This window comes from Rhinopithecus bieti, unplaced genomic scaffold (assembly GCF_001698545.2).
Source record: "Rhinopithecus bieti isolate Rb0 unplaced genomic scaffold, ASM169854v2 scaffold_31940, whole genome shotgun sequence".
NCBI lineage: Eukaryota > Metazoa > Chordata > Mammalia > Primates > Cercopithecidae > Rhinopithecus > Rhinopithecus bieti.
In genome coordinates this window covers 176,460-192,928 of record NW_016813570.1, presented here as the reverse complement: position 1 = coordinate 192,928, position 16,469 = coordinate 176,460, and the positions used below count along the sequence as shown (strand labels likewise).

Below are 16,469 nucleotides of genomic sequence, written 5' to 3'. Positions count from 1 at the left end.
GGCAGGGCTTGCGGGGAGCCGAGATCCGGTCCCTGCCCCCCCGCCGGGGGGCCCCGGGGAGACTCCGTCTCAAAAAAAAAAAAAAAAAAGTAAGTAGTGGTTGGTTTGCTAATGAGTATAAGAGTTTCCAGAGAAGCTTATTAAAAATGCAGGCTCTGAGCACTCCATGCCTCCTCCAGATCCAATTATATACCTATGGGTGTGGTGTGAGAATTCACGGCTTTAATAAGCAGCCCAGATGATGCTAATATAGGTAGTCTGGGACCATACTTTAAGAATCACGCAGTTAAGTGTTATAACTAATTGTGTGTGATTTAACAGATATATTGAGAACTTTGTACCAAAAAGAGAATGATGATTCTTTTGAAACATCATAGAACATTCATAAAAATCATCTGGTAGGCCATAAACGAAAACCTCAGTAACTTTCAAATCCCAGAAATTAAACCATCTTTAATTTTAGGCCATTTTTAATCATAATGTGGCCAAATTAGAAACTAACACAAAACGATAGCAAAAAAACCAAAAACAAACAAACAAAAAAAAAACCAAAAAAAACTAGATAAACAAAAAAATGGTTTACTTAGAACGTTTGGAAAAACTCTCCTAAATAAAGAAGAGAGACTGGGTGTGGTGGCTTGTGCCTGTAATCCCAGCACTTTGGGAGGGCAAGGTGGGAGGACTGCTTGAGGCCAGGAGTTCAAGACCAGTCTGGATAACATAGCAAGTCCCTCTCTCTATGAAAAAATTAAAAGATTAGCCGGGCATGGTGGCGCAGGCCTGTAGTCCCAGCTGCTTGCAAGGTTGAGGCAGGTGCATCGCTTGACCCCAGAAGGTTGAGGCTGCAGTGACCCATGATCACGGCCTGCATTCCAGGCTGGGTGACAGAACAGGACCCTGTCTTAAATGAAGAAATAAACATACACAAGGGAAGAAAAACCACCCCGAAGTAATAAGCCAATAGAAATAAATAGCTGGGCACGGGCACGGTGGCTCATGCCTGTAATCCCAGCACTTTAGGAGGCCAAGGCGGGTGGATCACCTGAGGTCAGGAGTTTGAGACCAGCCTGGCTAACATAGTGAAACCCCATCTCTACAAAAAAAAAAAAAAAAAAAAAAAAAAATTAGCCGGGTGTAGTGACACGCCTGCAGTCCTAGCTACTTGGGACGATGAGACCGGAGAATTGCTTGAACCTGGGAGACGGAGGTTGCAGCGAGCCGAGCGAGACTCCGTTGCACTGCACTCCAGCCTGGGCGACAGAGTGAGACTGTCTCAAAATAAATAAATAAATAAATGACAAAGAAACTATTACCTAGTACTACATGGTAAAATTTGCAGAAAAAATACAAAGCAATATTCAGAAGAAAACTTACAGCCTAAAGGTATAGCCTAATTGATATATTAGAAAACAGTATGAAAATTAAATGGGCTAGGTGCGGTGGGTCACACCTGTAATCCTAGCACTTTGGGAAGCCAAACGGGAGGATTACTTAAGCCTAGGAGTTTGAGACCAGCCTGGGCAACATGGTGAGACATCATCTCTATCTTTAAAAAAAAAAAAAAGGGAAAGAAAAAAGAAATTAAACATTTAACTTAAGGCAGGTTACAGTGGTGGAGGTCAGGGAGAACCAATGTGATAAATTAAATCAAAAAGTTTGAGAGAGGAATTAAGATGAAAGCAGAAATAAGCTGAAAAGAATAACAAATAAGTGAGTAAATGAATGAATGGATAACTAAATGAATAAAGTATACTTGCTCAATAAAAGTAAGAGCTTGAGATGTTTTGGCTGGGTAGATATAGACAGCTTTTCATATTATACTCAATTTACTTCTGAACTGTTTGAATCTTTTTAAATGAGAAGGCACCCATGTATTAGGTGTTAGATAAAATGATACAAAATAATGTAAAAATTGTTTCACATCATACCTAGGAAATTCTAAGTCGGCTATAAATGCAAGATATTAAAGTTATTCTAATATTGATTCAGAAGATATTCTTTATTTTCATTAAGATTGAAAAATATGCTTTATTAAGTTCAATTCATCTGGCACCTTCATTTGCAGAAACACCCTACTGAGGGATAGGATGACTACATCTCTTACTTCTGGACCTGTAATTCATGGGCATTTAGTGCTTGTTCAGCATCATTTCACATCATTCATGCTCATCACCAAATTATTCCTGCTCAGCTGGCCCTGTGCTGTCTGACCCACCTGCCCAGGGCCCTTCTAATGCCATAAGCCAGCCGTCTTTTGGTCTGAGCTGTCCAGTTGGTCATCCCTGGGGGCGTTTGATGTTTCTAGGTAACAGATGGGCTAGGTCAAGAGCCACTGTCAAGAAGAAAGACCTCTTCTTCCTATCTCATCAGGAACTGACAAAGCTTTCATTAGCTAAATCAGAAGTTGCAAGTTGGTAGTCTAAAGGCCACATCTGGCCAGCAGGTATATTTTGTTTGGTCCACAGGAAATTGTGAATTAGGCTGGGCATGGTGGCTCATGCCCATAATCCCAATGCTTTGGGAAGCCTACATAGGCAGATTACCTGAGCTCAAGAGTTCAAGACCAGCCAGGGCAACATAGTGAAACCCCATTTCTACTATATATATATATATATATATATATATTAGCCAGGCACAGTGACTTGTGCCTGTAATTCCAGCTACCTGGGAGGCTGAGGCAGTAGGAAAGCTTGAGCTCAGGAGGTCGAGGCTGCAGTGAGCTATGATTACGCCACTGCACTCCAGCCTAGGTGACAGGGCAAAACCCTGTCTGAAAAACAAACAAACTGTAAATCAGTTTCCAACATAAAAACAATTGGGAGAAATTAAACATAAAGAAACCCAGGCCGGGCACAGTGGCTCACTCCTGTAATCCCAGCACTTTGGGAGGCCTAGGTGGGTGGAGGGTGGATCACCTGAGGTCAGGAGTTTGAGACCAGCCTGGCCAACATGGTGAAACCCTGTCTCTATTAAAAATACAAAAATTAGCTGGGCATGGTGGTGCACGCCTGTAGTCCCAGCTACTTGGGAGGCTGAGGAAGGAGAATCACTTGAAGCCGGGAGGCAGATGTTGCAGTGAGCCAAGACCATGCCATTGCACTCCAGCCTGGGCAAAAGAGTGAGACTCCATTTCAAAAAAAAAAAAAGAAAAGAAAACAGGGAAACCCAGAAATTTAGATACCTGGCTTCTCTTAAACCTAGAAAGCCTGGCACCACTAGGCCCATATTTCTGCATGATGACAGTCCACTGTGATTGTCTGCCACCATCCCCATCATTCCCTGCATGCCCCGACTGACCTACCTGCCTCACTCAGGTGATTTAAAATATTCTCTCACATTAAGAACATGTGCCAGAAATCCCAGTATTTCAGGACCCAAACTACATATCTCAAACTGACTCGTCTACCCCAAGCAACACAAAAATTCCTTGTCAGATTATGTGTCCTGATTCACAGTTTGGAAAACATTGTCACTGTAATCATAACTCAGTGATGTGATGACTGAAGTTCCTTGTGTGGGCTGGCCAGGGTGCCTAGTCAACAGCCATACCACTCACTCACTGATTCAATCATTCAATCCACTTGCTCAATGAAGATTTATTTGCAGACTAACTCTATGCCAGGCACTTTTCTAGGGACCAGAGACACACCAGGCAATGAGACAGAGTACATGTCTGCTATCATGAAGCTTAGATCTGGGGTGGGGGAAGGTGTTTGAAGCCCTAAATACCGAACTTGCAAAAGACCTACAGCAATCGCTGGATGCGGTGGTGTGTGGCTGCAGTCCGAGCTACTTGGGGGGATGGCTTGGGGCCAGGTGTTTGAGGCTGTAGTACACTATAATCACTATAATAGCCACTGCATTATAGTCTGGGCAATGTAGTGAGACCCCATCTCTTAAAAAAACAAAAAAGTACTGATACGAGCCAGAGCTCCACAAACTATTATGTATCGTCTACTCCCATTCATGGATTCGTTGTTGTTGTTGTTGTTGTTTTGTTTTGTTTTTTGAGATAGAGTCTTGCTCTGTTGCCAAGGCTGGAGTGCAGTGGTGCAATCTTGGCTCACTGCAACCTCCACCTTCCTCTTGGGCTCAAACGATTCTCCTGCCTCAGGGTCCTGAGTAGCTGGGATTACAGGCATGTGCCACCATGCCTGGCTAATTTTTGTATTTTTAATAGAGATGGGATTTCACCATGTTGGCCAGGCTGGTCTCCAACTCCTGACCTCAGGTGATCTTCCCAAAGTGCTGGGATTACAGGGATTACAGGTTTGAGCCACTGCCGGCCAATCCGTGAATTTTGTAATATGGAAACAGAAGTTCTTATAAACTGCACCTAGGATTTATGATTTCAGAGCTGGCAGGGGCAGGAGACATTTAATTCCCCCCTTCTTGTTAAAGGAGGAAATGGGGGCTCCAGAGGAGTGTGACTTAGCCAAGGCCCCACAGAGAATTTATGGAAAAACCCGAGCTACCTTCCCAGGCTTGCGGAATCTGTCACTTGGTCTTTCTCCTACCAAAAACAAGACTCGCAAACTCTGACATTCTCAGGAGGTGTATTGTAATATAAACTATCAAATAAACCACAGTGTCGTATAATAGGGAGTGAGGACCAGGTCAAACTGGGGGTGCATGCTCAGAAGAAAAGTTTTCTAAGTCCAAGTCAAACAGCAACAATAACCATGGTGCACCACCAAGCCGGCCAACAGAACATGCTGTGAGCTGAAGCTGGCCCTTCTAGTCACGAATCTGAGCCCTCAATTTGGCCACACTCCTTCCCATTCCTTGGTGTATTTCTATCCTTATCCTGCATTTTAGCATATTTTTTCAAGTCATACCTAATCAGAAAGCCTCTCCTACATGCCTCTATTTTCTCTGCATTGTGTTTTCTCAAGTTTGAGCCACATTTTGAAATGTAACCAAAGTGAGAAAAACCAAACAGGATGGGTGCATCTTTATTTTCACAATATAGTACTGTCTTAATATAATAACAATGCAAAATTAATTTTGTATTGATCTAAAATTCACTTTTTTGTATACAGAAAAAAAAAAAGTCTTGGTCCCCAGGCTGGAGTGTAGTGCTCGGTCCCCAGGCCGGAGTGTAGTACTCCGTCCCCCAGGCCGGAGTGTGGTGCTCGGTCCCCCAGGCCGGAGTGTGGTGCTCGGTCCCCTAGGCTGAGTGTAGTGGTGTGATCACGGCTTAGTGGAGCCTCAAATTCCTGGCCTCATGTGATCTTCCCACCTCAGCCTCCCGAGCAGCTGGGACTAGAGGTGCACATTAGCATGCCCAGCTAATTTTAATTTTTTTATAGAGATGAGGTCTCACTATGTTGCCTACGTTAGTCTGCAACTTCTGGCCTCAAGTGATCCTCCTGCCTCGGCCTCCCAAGTACCAGGATTACAGGCATGAGCCACTGCATGAGCCCAGTCAAATTTACCCCTTCAAATAGTAAAACACGTAAACAAATTATTCTGTATGTAAATATTTTGAAAATATATGAATATGTCCTTGTCTTCTTAAAAGAGTATGCTGAACATAATTCAGTCTCTTCTTGATATTAATGGTTAATATTTTGGATACAAATTGACTCACAGGCCAGGCATGGTAGCTCACGCCTGTAATCCCAGCACTTTGGGAGACCGAGGCAGGTGGATCACCTAAGGTTAGAAGTTTGAGACCAGCCTGGCCAAAATGGTGAAACCCCGTCTCTACTAAAAACAAAAAAAAAAAAAAAAAAAAAAATTAGCCGGGTGTGCTGGCACACATCTATAATCCCAGCTACTCGGGAGGCTGAGGCATGAGAATTGCCTTAACCCGGAAGGCAGAGGTTGCAGTGACTGAGATCATGCCACTGCACTCTAGCCTGGGCAGCAGAGCGAGACTCTGAAAAAACAAACAAACAAACAACAACAAACAAACAAATGTACTCCTCTATAGTACAGGAGATATTTTTAGGAGCTATTCTGCTTCTGTATCTTTCATCTGTTATTTTTTTAAGGGACATCGTCTCCCCGCCAGGTTTCCAGAAGTAAAGAATATGGTTTCAAAGAGAAGGGCAGACCCTATCTTTCATCCTGTACCTTTCTGACCTTGGTGAAACTCTATTTTTGTTGCTTTTTCGCTGGTTGGTCATCTTAGCTTTGTACGATGTAGAAGAGCTTTTAATTTTGATTTTTTTAAATGTCCCTCTTTTACAGTCCTCAAATCTAAGCCACAAAGTCCAAAGTATCTTAAAAGATGTTCCTTCCATTGGAGGTGTGCTCTAATCTTCAGGCCTCTGCTTCAGAATCACTGGGAGTTCTTTTGTTAAAAATGCGCTACCTCCTATCTACAAATTCTATTAGCTTAAAAGTTCTGACCTAAAATATGCATCTTAAACAAATATCCTAAGCGATTCTTATGCATATCCAACTTTGAGAACTGCAGCTCTATCTTTTCCTTATAACTATGGTTCTCAAACATTGCAACAAATTATAGTCACATAAGGACCTTAAAAAAGGGAACAGTGGCTGAGCCCAAATCCAGAATCAGATCCTCTGAGTGGTAAGACCTGGGCATTGGTGTTTTTATTTAATTTTTACTCTTTATGTTGAGCTAATTATAGATTTCCCATGCCATTTGTAAGGAAAAATAAAGAGAGAGCCCATGTACCCTTCACCCAGTTTCCCCCAATGGTGATACCTTGCATAACTACAGCATAACATCACAATTAGGAAACTACATTGATACAATCCTACTATGCTGGATTTTTTCTCCCCCCGAGATGGAGTCTTGCTCTGTCACCCAGGCTGGAGTGCTGTGGCATGATCTCGGCTTACTGCAACCTCCGACTCTCAGGATCAAGCAATTCTCCTGCCTCAGCCTCCCAAGTAGCTGGGATTACAGGCACACACCACCATGCCCGGCTAATTTTTGTATTTTTAGTAGAGATGGGGTTTTACCATGTTGGCCAGGCTGGTCTTGAACTCCTTACCTTGGTGATCCACCCGCCTCATCCACCCAATGTGCTAGGGTTACAGGTGTGAGCCACTGTGCCAGGCCATTTTTCTCTATTTCTTCTTTGGTGATGCTTAGTTCTACTGAAGTAGCTCCTCTCCTCTTTAATGTGCTAGCTTTTTCTATTTTGAAAAAATGTAAAACCTACAGAAAACTTATCATGCTAGTATAATGAACACCCAAATACCCTTCACATATATTTACCAGATGTTAACATTTTGCCACATTTCTCTCCTCTCCCCTCCCACTTTCTCCTTCTCAATATGTACACACATATTCTCGATCCTGACCCATTTATGCATAGCCCCTCATGCCTGCACACTTCAGCATGTGTCTCCAGAGAACAAGGACGTTCTCTTACATGGCCACAATGCAACTGTCAAACTCAGAAAATTTAACGTCAATACATCTAATATAATATAGTTCATTTCAAATTTCATTCATTTTCCAAAACTCTCCTTATATATAGCAATTCCTCTCCCTCACACCCCTAGGATCTCATCACACTGCCTTATTGTGTTATTTCTTTACTCTCCTTTAATCTGAAACAACACCCTTTGTCTCTCATGCTACTGACTTTTTTTTTTTTTTTTTTTTTTTTTTTTGAGACAGGGTCTCATTCTGTTGCCCAGGCTGGAGTGCAGTGCCATGATCATAGCTCACTGCAGCCTCGACCTCCCGGGCTCAAGTGATCCTCTCACCTCAGCCTCCCAAGTAGCTGGGACTATAGGCATGCACCACCACACCCAGCTAATTATTTGTAGAGATGGAGTCTCCCTATGTTGCCCAGGCTGGTCTGGAACTCCTGGTTTCAAGCATTCCTCCCACCTCAGCCTCCCAAAGTGCTGGGATGATAGGTATCAGCTACTGCACCTGGCTGCCACTGACATTTTTGAAGACTCCGGGCCAGTTGTATTGTAGAGTATCACCCTCAATTTGGGTTTGTCTGGCTGTTTCCTCATTGGATTTCGCTTTTGAAAAACATTTTTCATCCACATTTTCAGTTATGGATTCACTGAGGAGACATTTGGCTAAGGAGAGGTTCTCTCTATCATTGTTTAAAACATTATTAAGCATAACTGATAGATGGTCACCTCTGAACACCTTGCTCCCAGGCATAACATCAATAATATTCACAACAGACCGTGGCACATTCTGAGCAAAACCAAGTGAGTGCAATTCCCCGCCTGTGACTCTGAACTGTAAGGCACAGGCAGTCATGAGCCTGGGCTTCCAGCAGGGCCTTCCCTGAGGCCTGGGTGAGCAACATTATTTCTTTATTCCTCAGTTTCCTCAAACCATAACATGGGAATGAATGAAAATCCCTAGAACTTAACTCACGTGGTTAATGTGGTCATGGATGTTACTTGCTCAACATGGTGCTTGGCACTCGGTAAGTGCTCATTTAATGTGAGCTCTTATTATCATTTAAAAGTAACGTCATTAAGTCAAAGCTCTTGTGGATTGTTTTACATCTTCTGGCCAGGCACAGCAGCTCATGCCTGTAATGGCAGCACTTTGGGAGGTTGAGGCAGGAGGATCACTTGAGCCCAGGAGTTTGAAACCAGCCTGGGCAATAAAGCAAGACATTGTCTCTCAAAAAAAAAAAAAAAAATTAAAAAAATTAAAAAAGAATTAGCTGGGCATGGTGGCGCATACCTATAACCCCAGCTACTTGGGAGGCTGAGGTGGGAGGATCACTTGAGCCCAGGAGTTGCAGTGAGCCATGATTGCACCACTGTATTCTAGCTTGGGAGACAGAGCAAGATTCTAACTCTTTAAACAAGCAAATAAACAAACAAAAAATATATATCCATTCTAGGGGGTAGCACCCCAGAGGTTTTGTTTGTATGTTTCTCTCTCTGTCATCCAGGCAGACGTGCAATAGCACAATCATAGCTCACTGCAACCTTGAATTCCTGGACTCAAGTGATCCTCCAGCCTCAGTTTCTCAAGTAGCTGGGACTGCAGGCACACGCCACCACACCCAGCAAATTTTTTAAACTTTTAGTCGAGACAAGGTCTTGTTATGTTTCCCAGGCTGGTCTCTAACTCCTGAGCTCAAGCCATCCTCCCGCCTCAGCCTCCCAAAGTGCTGGGATTACAGGCATGAGCCACCGTGCCCGCCCTGTGGTTCGCCTGGAGTCCATCTTATGGCAGGCACAGCTGCTTAGCTATGGAAAAGATCCCCAGCCCTTATGGGTTAGGATGCTGAAAACTGATCTTACCATCACATCCTGAATAGTTAAGAGGATCCTTTCTTTGTCCACGCTGCTTGAAGGGTCAGAATGTCCACATGCACTCAGAAGGGAGATGTTAAAACCACAGGGCTTGGTGCTGGTGGGAGATTTGGTATCCTATGAACAAGCACAGGGAACTGGGCATGGTAAAAGCAACTTCCTGTCCCTGAAGATGTGCTGGGGCCTCGCTCTTCTGTTGGTCTCCCTGCCTCCCATCCCTCTCCTCACTGAATCACCCTCTGCTCTTGCTCCTAAAGTGGATCTGATCGCTCTCATTTCTGCTACATCAACACCATTGCTGGCACACAGCTAGTCAATGCACCAGGATCCAAACTCAGGCCACCAACTCCCAAAACAGTGCACTAAACCATGGAGCTGTATGGCAGTTGAGTGAGTACCAGTGTAGAAAGATGGCCAAGGTATATTGTTGCGTTTTGTAAAAAATGGCCGGGCACAGTGGCTCACATCTGTAATCCTAGCACTTTGGGAGGCTGAGGCAGGCCGATCACCTGAGGTCAGGAGTTCGAGACTAGCCTGGCCAACATGGTGAAATCCCATCTCTACTAAAAATGCAAAAATTAGCCAGGTGTGGTGGCGCCTGCCTATAGTCCCAGCTACATGGGAGGATAAGGCAGGAGAATTGCTTGAATCCAAGAGGCAGAGGATGCAGTGAGCCGAGATCTCGCCACTGCACTCCAGCCAGGGCAACAGAGCAAGACTGCATCTTTAAATAAATAAATAAGTAAGTAAGTAAATGGGGCTGGGCATGGTGGCTTAGCCCTGTAATAACTGAAACTTTGGGAGGCTGAGGTGGGAGGATTGCTTAAGCCCAGGAGTTCAAGACCAGCCAGGCCAATATAGTGGGATATGAGACCCTATCTCTACCAAAAAACCCCCCAACAATTAGCTAGATCTGGTGATGAGTGCCTGTTGTCTCAGCTATCTGGGAGGCTGACACAGGATGACTGCTTTAACTTGGGAGGTAGAGGTTGCAGTGAACTGTGATTGTACTACTGTACTCCAGCCTGGGTGGCAGAGCGAGACTTTGTCTAAAAAAAAAAAAAATGTGGGATAATCAAATAGCATGGACGATATAATCCTATTTATGTGAAAATAACCACTAAAAATGTTAAAAAGGCACCCACTCAGAGGTCATTTATATGGTAACCCCAAACAGCAGGAACTGCCCTAAGTTCCTGCTATGGTAACCCCAAGCATTGAAACTGCCCTAAGTCTCATCACTGGAATGAATGAAGGAAGACCGAAGGGATGTGCTGCGGAGCCTGGCTGGGGGTGGGGTTGGGGTGGGCTGGCCAAGGATGGTGGCCTTTAGTCGTTTATAAATGTCAGCAATAACAATGACTTTAAGACACTGAACTGTTGTTGTGGGAAAAAACCTGACTCACCCCATGCCACCACCCACCCAGTGGAAAGAACGCTCAGAAAGCATCCAGAAGACGTCAGGGTGGCCCTGTGTTCCTGTCACCTATCATGCTCTCAGAGACTTCAGAGGTAACTAGACGTGGGAGACACCACTCACTGGGAACGAGACAGGTCCGGGATATTCTGGATCAATGATCTCTTCTTGGATATAATGAAATATGCCATTTTTAGTCCAGATGATTATCTACCCATCTACTCACAATAATTATCTCTGGGGCAGTGGGGTTATGAAAGGACTTTTGTTTTCTTTGTATCATTTGATTTCTTTTCCTTTTAGAGATAGGATCTTGCTCTGTCACCCAGGCTGGAGTGCAGTGGCATCATCATCACTTACGGTAGCCTTGTGGGATTTGAATTTTTTATATAAATTATGCATTATCAGGAAACTAAGTACCATAATTTTTTTAAATGCACACTTTGCTTCATTCCTGATACATCAACGGAGACAATTTTTTTTTTTTTTGGGGGGGTTGGAGTTTCACTCTGTCCCCCAAGCTGGAGTACTGTGGCTCAATCTTGACTCGCTGTAACTTCTGCCTCCTAGGTTCAAGTGATTCTCCTGTCTCAGCCTCCTGAGTAGCTGGGATTACAGATGTGTGCCACCACGCCTGCTTATTTTTGTGTTTTTAGTAGAGACAGGGTTTCATCATGTTGGTCAGGCTGGTCTCGAACCCCTGATCTTAAGCGACCCTTCGCCTCCCAAAGAGCTGGCATTACAGATGTGAGCCACGGCACCTGGCCAGAGATGATACCACTGAAATGGCGAACATATCATCCATTGCAGTGTACAGCCATGTCCCCAGGAAAGCCAACATAACTAAGACTTGGCACTTTGGTGGAACTCTCTGGAAAGCAGTGTCTTCCTTTCACCAGAGATGTAAAACAGTTCAAACCCTATGGTGGTTTCCCCTCAAACTTAAGGAGAATCCCATATCTTTATTTTTGCCCTCAAGCCCCGGGCAACTGACCCGTGGCTGCTTCTCTGACCTCACCTCTACTTAAGTATCACCTCATCAAGGGGAGCCCCTGCACCCTCCATATAAAATAGCAGCCCCTGGCTATTTTTCTCTATCCCCTTCCTATTTTATTTTTCTTATCAGCCCTGTTGTCTCCTTACACATTTTACACTTGTTTATCTTCTGCTTTATCCTCAGTGTCTGGAATGGTACCCAGGATGGTGGCACACTGGAGCACACACACCTAAGTAAGGGGACAGCTGTTTCTCAGCTCTGGTCACTGTTGGTGTATAAGACTGTAGACCCCTTGCCTGGGTGTGGTAGCTCATGCCTGTAATCCCAGCACTTTGGGCGGGTGAGGCAGGCAAATCACCTGAGGTCAGGAGTTCGAGACCAGTCTGGCCAACATGGTGAAACCCCATCTCTACTGAAAATGCAAAAATTAGCCAGGCGTGGTGGTCAGCACCTGTAATCCCAACTACTCGGGAGGCTGAGGCAGGAGAATCGCTTGAACCTAGGAGGCAGAGGTTGCGGTGAGCTGAGATCGCACCACTGCACTCCAGCCTAGGTGACAGAGTGAGACAGTGTCTCAAAAAAATAAATTAATTAATTAAAATGTCAGCTAGTAATTTACATCTTTTAAAAGCAATGTACAAGTCAACGAGGTGGAGGGCAACAGAACATGTCTGCAGCAAGCCAGTCTGTAAACTCAGAGAAGCTATGAAATTGAAGTTCACGGAAGATGTGATTAAAGGTGAGAGGCTGGTGTGTTTCAACAGTGAAGGTCAGATGAAAAGTACATATGCGGACATGCATTTCCTCTTACTCCATTTCAGGCTGCGCTTGCAAACGGTGTGAGGTGGCTGAGTATACTTCGCCACGTGCCTCTTTTTTCCCCTGTTCAGATTGCATCTCTTAAGGCTTCTGCCTTTGCCGAAAACTGGCATTGCCATTTTATTCTTTCACTTTGCGGGAAAATAACTCCAAGAGGAAATTGACTGTGAAGCCTTATGGAGTGCCCCTCAAGATGGAGGAAAAGAAGAGAGAGAAATATAATCAAGCACTCGGAGTGGAGAAAATTAAGTGCTGGCGGAGCAGCAGGAAGGCCTATGCGGAGCACGTGCACAAAAGGATGCTAATGGGACTTCATGCGGCTGCCTCGCGTTGTAGGGAGCTTGAGAGCTCGCAAAGGAAGGGCTGTATGTTAATTTAATGAGAGGTGCCCAATGCCTGACCAAAGGCAAACTACCACGGCCTCTTGTTTGAAGGGCACACACACATCTGGGGCTGGGACTGTAACAGACTGTGCTTGGCTAAAAACCAGCCTCCCAATTAAGAGAAATTGATGGCTGTTTTGCACAGACTGATCCTGAGCAGGGGGCGGTTTGGTTCAAAAGCAAATTGTCTGTGTTGTTTGGGATTTGAGTTTTAAAGGTAATAAAGTCCACAATTTTGCCTACTGTTTAACCCCACTTTAATGGACTGGGCAGAGAAACAAAGTCATTAGATCATTCCATAGAAAAGGACTTTTATGTTCTGTTTTAGGGAAACAAAAATTTCCAACATACTGGGGTTTTTTGCAACCAGGATGTGAAACGAAGTGATCCTTGCTCTTTATCTGTCTTTCCTTTATCAGAAAATAAGGAAGTGCAAGCATGCAACTAAAATCAGAGGAACATTTCCTGGACAGCATTCCCATCTCCTGTAAGAGTGCTTCTCACTTCATAAAAGTGACACGCAGAAGCAAGACTCTGCCTTTGTGGTGACGTCACTGAATCTGCAGCTGGGGCCCAGAGTTGAACAAACGCCGCTCTGGCAAACGGGGCAGGGTCTGGCTTAGCAACTTGACTTTGACCTACCACCTCTGGATAACTTTGCTTCTACATAACTATGGAGATGATCTACTCATTCTATTTATAAAAATAATGCCCTTGGAGTAAACCCCAACCATCCACTCCTACTTCCACCCTGGCCCAGGTCTGTTCTGCCCCAGTGCACCTAATCTTCCTTTGTTCTTTATCCCCCTCGTTCACACTGTGCCTGCATCCTGCTCCTTGGACAAGCCTGGCCTCAAGCTATTGCACTTGCTGCTTCCTCTATCTGGAATGCCTTTCTCATTGGTGTTTGCCAAGACATTCCTTTTTTTTTTTTTTTTTTTTTTAAGACACAGTTTCACTCTATCGCCCAGGCTGGAATGCAGTGGTGCAGTCTTGGCTCACTGCAACTCCCGCCTCCCGGGTTCAAGCGATTCTCCTGTCTCAGCCTCCCAAGCAGCTGGGATTATAGGCACACACTACCACGCCCAGCTAATTTTTGTATTACAAGTAGAGATGGGGTTTCAACATGTTGGCCAGGCTGGTCTTGAACTCCTGACCTCAGGTGATCTGCCCACCTTGGCCTCCCAAAGTGCTGGGATTACAGGCGTGAGCCACAGCGCCTGGCCCCAGGTCACTCCTAATCCATCAGGTTTCAACTGAAATGTCATGCTGGAAAGAGGCCTTCCTTCTCTCTCTATCCTGGCTAACACTGCCTTCTCTCCCACAGCAGCTTGCTGTCCCATCTTTCTCTTCTGTTTTCTTCAGAGAACTTACTGATACCTGAAAGGATCTCATCGTTTATTTCTCGCTTTTTTCTTCATTGTTTGTCTCCCCTTTGGAACATAAGTTGCTTAAGAACAGGCACCTCACTGGGTGCGGCCCATGCCTGTAATCCCAGCTACTCAGGAAGCTGGGGTGAGAGGATGGCTTGAGCCCAGGAGTTCAAGGCTGCAGTGAGCTATGATCATACCAATGCGCTCCAGCCTGGGTGACAGAGCACAATTCTGTCTTTAAAAAAATAATACAAAAATAAAAAAGTATAGGCACCTTTTCAGTTTTGTTCATTTCTGAATCTCTGGTGCCTAGGACAGAGCCTGATGGTCAGTGAGAGGTGCTTAACAAATGCTTGTGGAAGGAAGGACTGGGATATACTTTTGCAGTTCAAAGGATTTCAGGAATGAAATGGCAATCTGAGGAAGGGGAGTAAAATGTCCTGTTGTCAACCTTATAAGCTGCTAAACCGACATGGACTTCAAGCTAAAGCTGTGTAGGCCTCTAGGCTTTTAAACGTGTGGCTCCTGCTGCCCTGGGGCTGGTATTCGAAATATTCATCAGGTGCAAGTATACACATGTAGACAGGCTGAACATCAGCAATTCCTGCCTGCCCTCACTAACTTGCCCCTCAAACTCTTACCCAGCTTTTAGGACCCAAGACAAAAGTCACTCCCTCTAGGAAGCCTTCCGGGATCCTCTCCCTCCTCTGTCTGTGCCATGCTCTACCCCAACCTCTGCATTCTCTCGCTGTACAGGGACTATGTGCTGGTGACCCTTAGAGGTCAGACCCTGGCCTCACCGACCCCTGGTCACTGGGTGCCTCTGAATGCTGACCTCTAGCTCAAGGTCTGCTCATCAAACTGTGTGAAACGAACGCAAGAGTGAAGGAACACAGCGGCGAGTGAAGGACAGAATAAATAAATATCAGAAAGTGCCCCGAGAGGCCACTGCAGCACCGAGCCTCACCGTCCTTCAGGTGCCCCGAGCACAAGGCCAAGGTCATCCCTACCTGCGGACGATCCTCAGAAGTGTTGTTTGCCTGGACAGTCACATCCCCACACAGCTCAAAATCATCAGAATAGTCCACAGGAGGTTCGATGTGGAGCCGCGGGCCAGCTTCTGTTCTGATCTGCACAGACTTCTGTACAAAAATGCAGACCGTCTCAGATAAGGTGGAATGAGGTCTTTATTCCTCTGCGGGGCAGGGACTGGCGCTGGAGAGGTGCAACCGGGATCTATGGGCTTAGATACCAAGGGTGGTGTGCCTGTACACAACAGCAGTGGTGTCATGATGGGCATGGGCCACAGACCTCCTTCTCATCCAGGCCAGCACTGGATGGCCATGCCACCTTGCTCAACAGTCTACTGCTTCCTGCTATCCAAAGAATGTGCAGGAGAATTTTTAAAAATAACTTTTTGGTTGGAAATTCTGGGTTTTTTTGGTTTTTTTTTTGTTTGTTTGTTTTTTACTTCTCACTCTGTTGTGCAAGCTGGAGTGCAATGGTGCAATCTTGGTTCTGCAACCTCTACCTCCCAGGTTCAAGTAATTCTCCTGCCTCAGCCTCCTGAGTAGGTGGAATGACAGACAACCACCACCACGCAGCGAATTTTTGTATTTTTAGTAGAGACGGGGTTTTGCCACGTTGGCCAGGCTGGTGTGGAACTCTTGGCCTCAAGTGATCCGCTTACCTCGGCCTCCCCAACTGCTGAGATTACAGGCATGAGCCACTACACCCAGCCAGTTGGAAATTCTTTATCAGGAGACTTTTAGTAGGTGCTAAACTTCTCAAAAAGGGCTTTGTGGTCAAGGCGTGGTAGCTCATGCCTGTAATCTCAGGATTTTGGAAGGCTGAGGCAGGAGGATCACTTGAGGCCAAGAGTTGGAGCCCAGCCTAGGCAACATAGTGAGACTCCCATCTCTACAAAAAAATTAAAAAATTAACCAGGTGGCAGGGCCTGGTGCCTCACACCTGTAATCCCAGCACTTTGGATGGCTGAGGTGGGCGGATCACCTGAGGTCAGGAGTTTGAGACCAACCTGACCAAGATGGAGAAACTCCGTCTCTACTAAAAATACAAAATTAGTCGGGTGTGGTGGCGCATGCCTGTAATCCCAGCTACTCAGGAGGCTGAGGCAGGAGAATCGCTTGCACCCGGGAGGCCGAGGTTGCAGTGAGCTGAGATCATGCCATTGCACTCCAGCCTGGGCAACAAGAGCAAAACTCCATTTCAAAAAAAAAAAA

At 45.3% G+C, this 16,469-nt stretch overlaps 1 protein-coding gene across 8 annotated transcripts in view; it reads right to left on the bottom strand.

Annotated features, from left to right (window-relative positions):
• KATNIP (katanin interacting protein) overlaps positions 1–16,469 on the bottom strand; it is a 242,530-nt gene that overhangs the window by 123,647 nt on the left and 102,414 nt on the right. For 4 of the 8 annotated variants that reach the window (XM_017848639.1, XM_017848640.1, XM_017848642.1 and 1 more), the window contains 2 exons: positions 15,237–15,368; positions 9,226–9,354 (listed from right to left, as the gene is read on the bottom strand). The exons of 1 other annotated variant lie outside the window; for it this stretch is intronic. In XM_017848639.1, coding sequence (XP_017704128.1) covers positions 9,226–9,354; positions 15,237–15,368 — 261 coding nt within the window. The remainder of the gene's footprint in view (positions 1–9,225; positions 9,355–15,236; positions 15,369–16,469) is intronic. 3 more of the 8 variants (XM_017848643.1, XM_017848645.1, XM_017848644.1) reach the window with 2 other exon arrangements.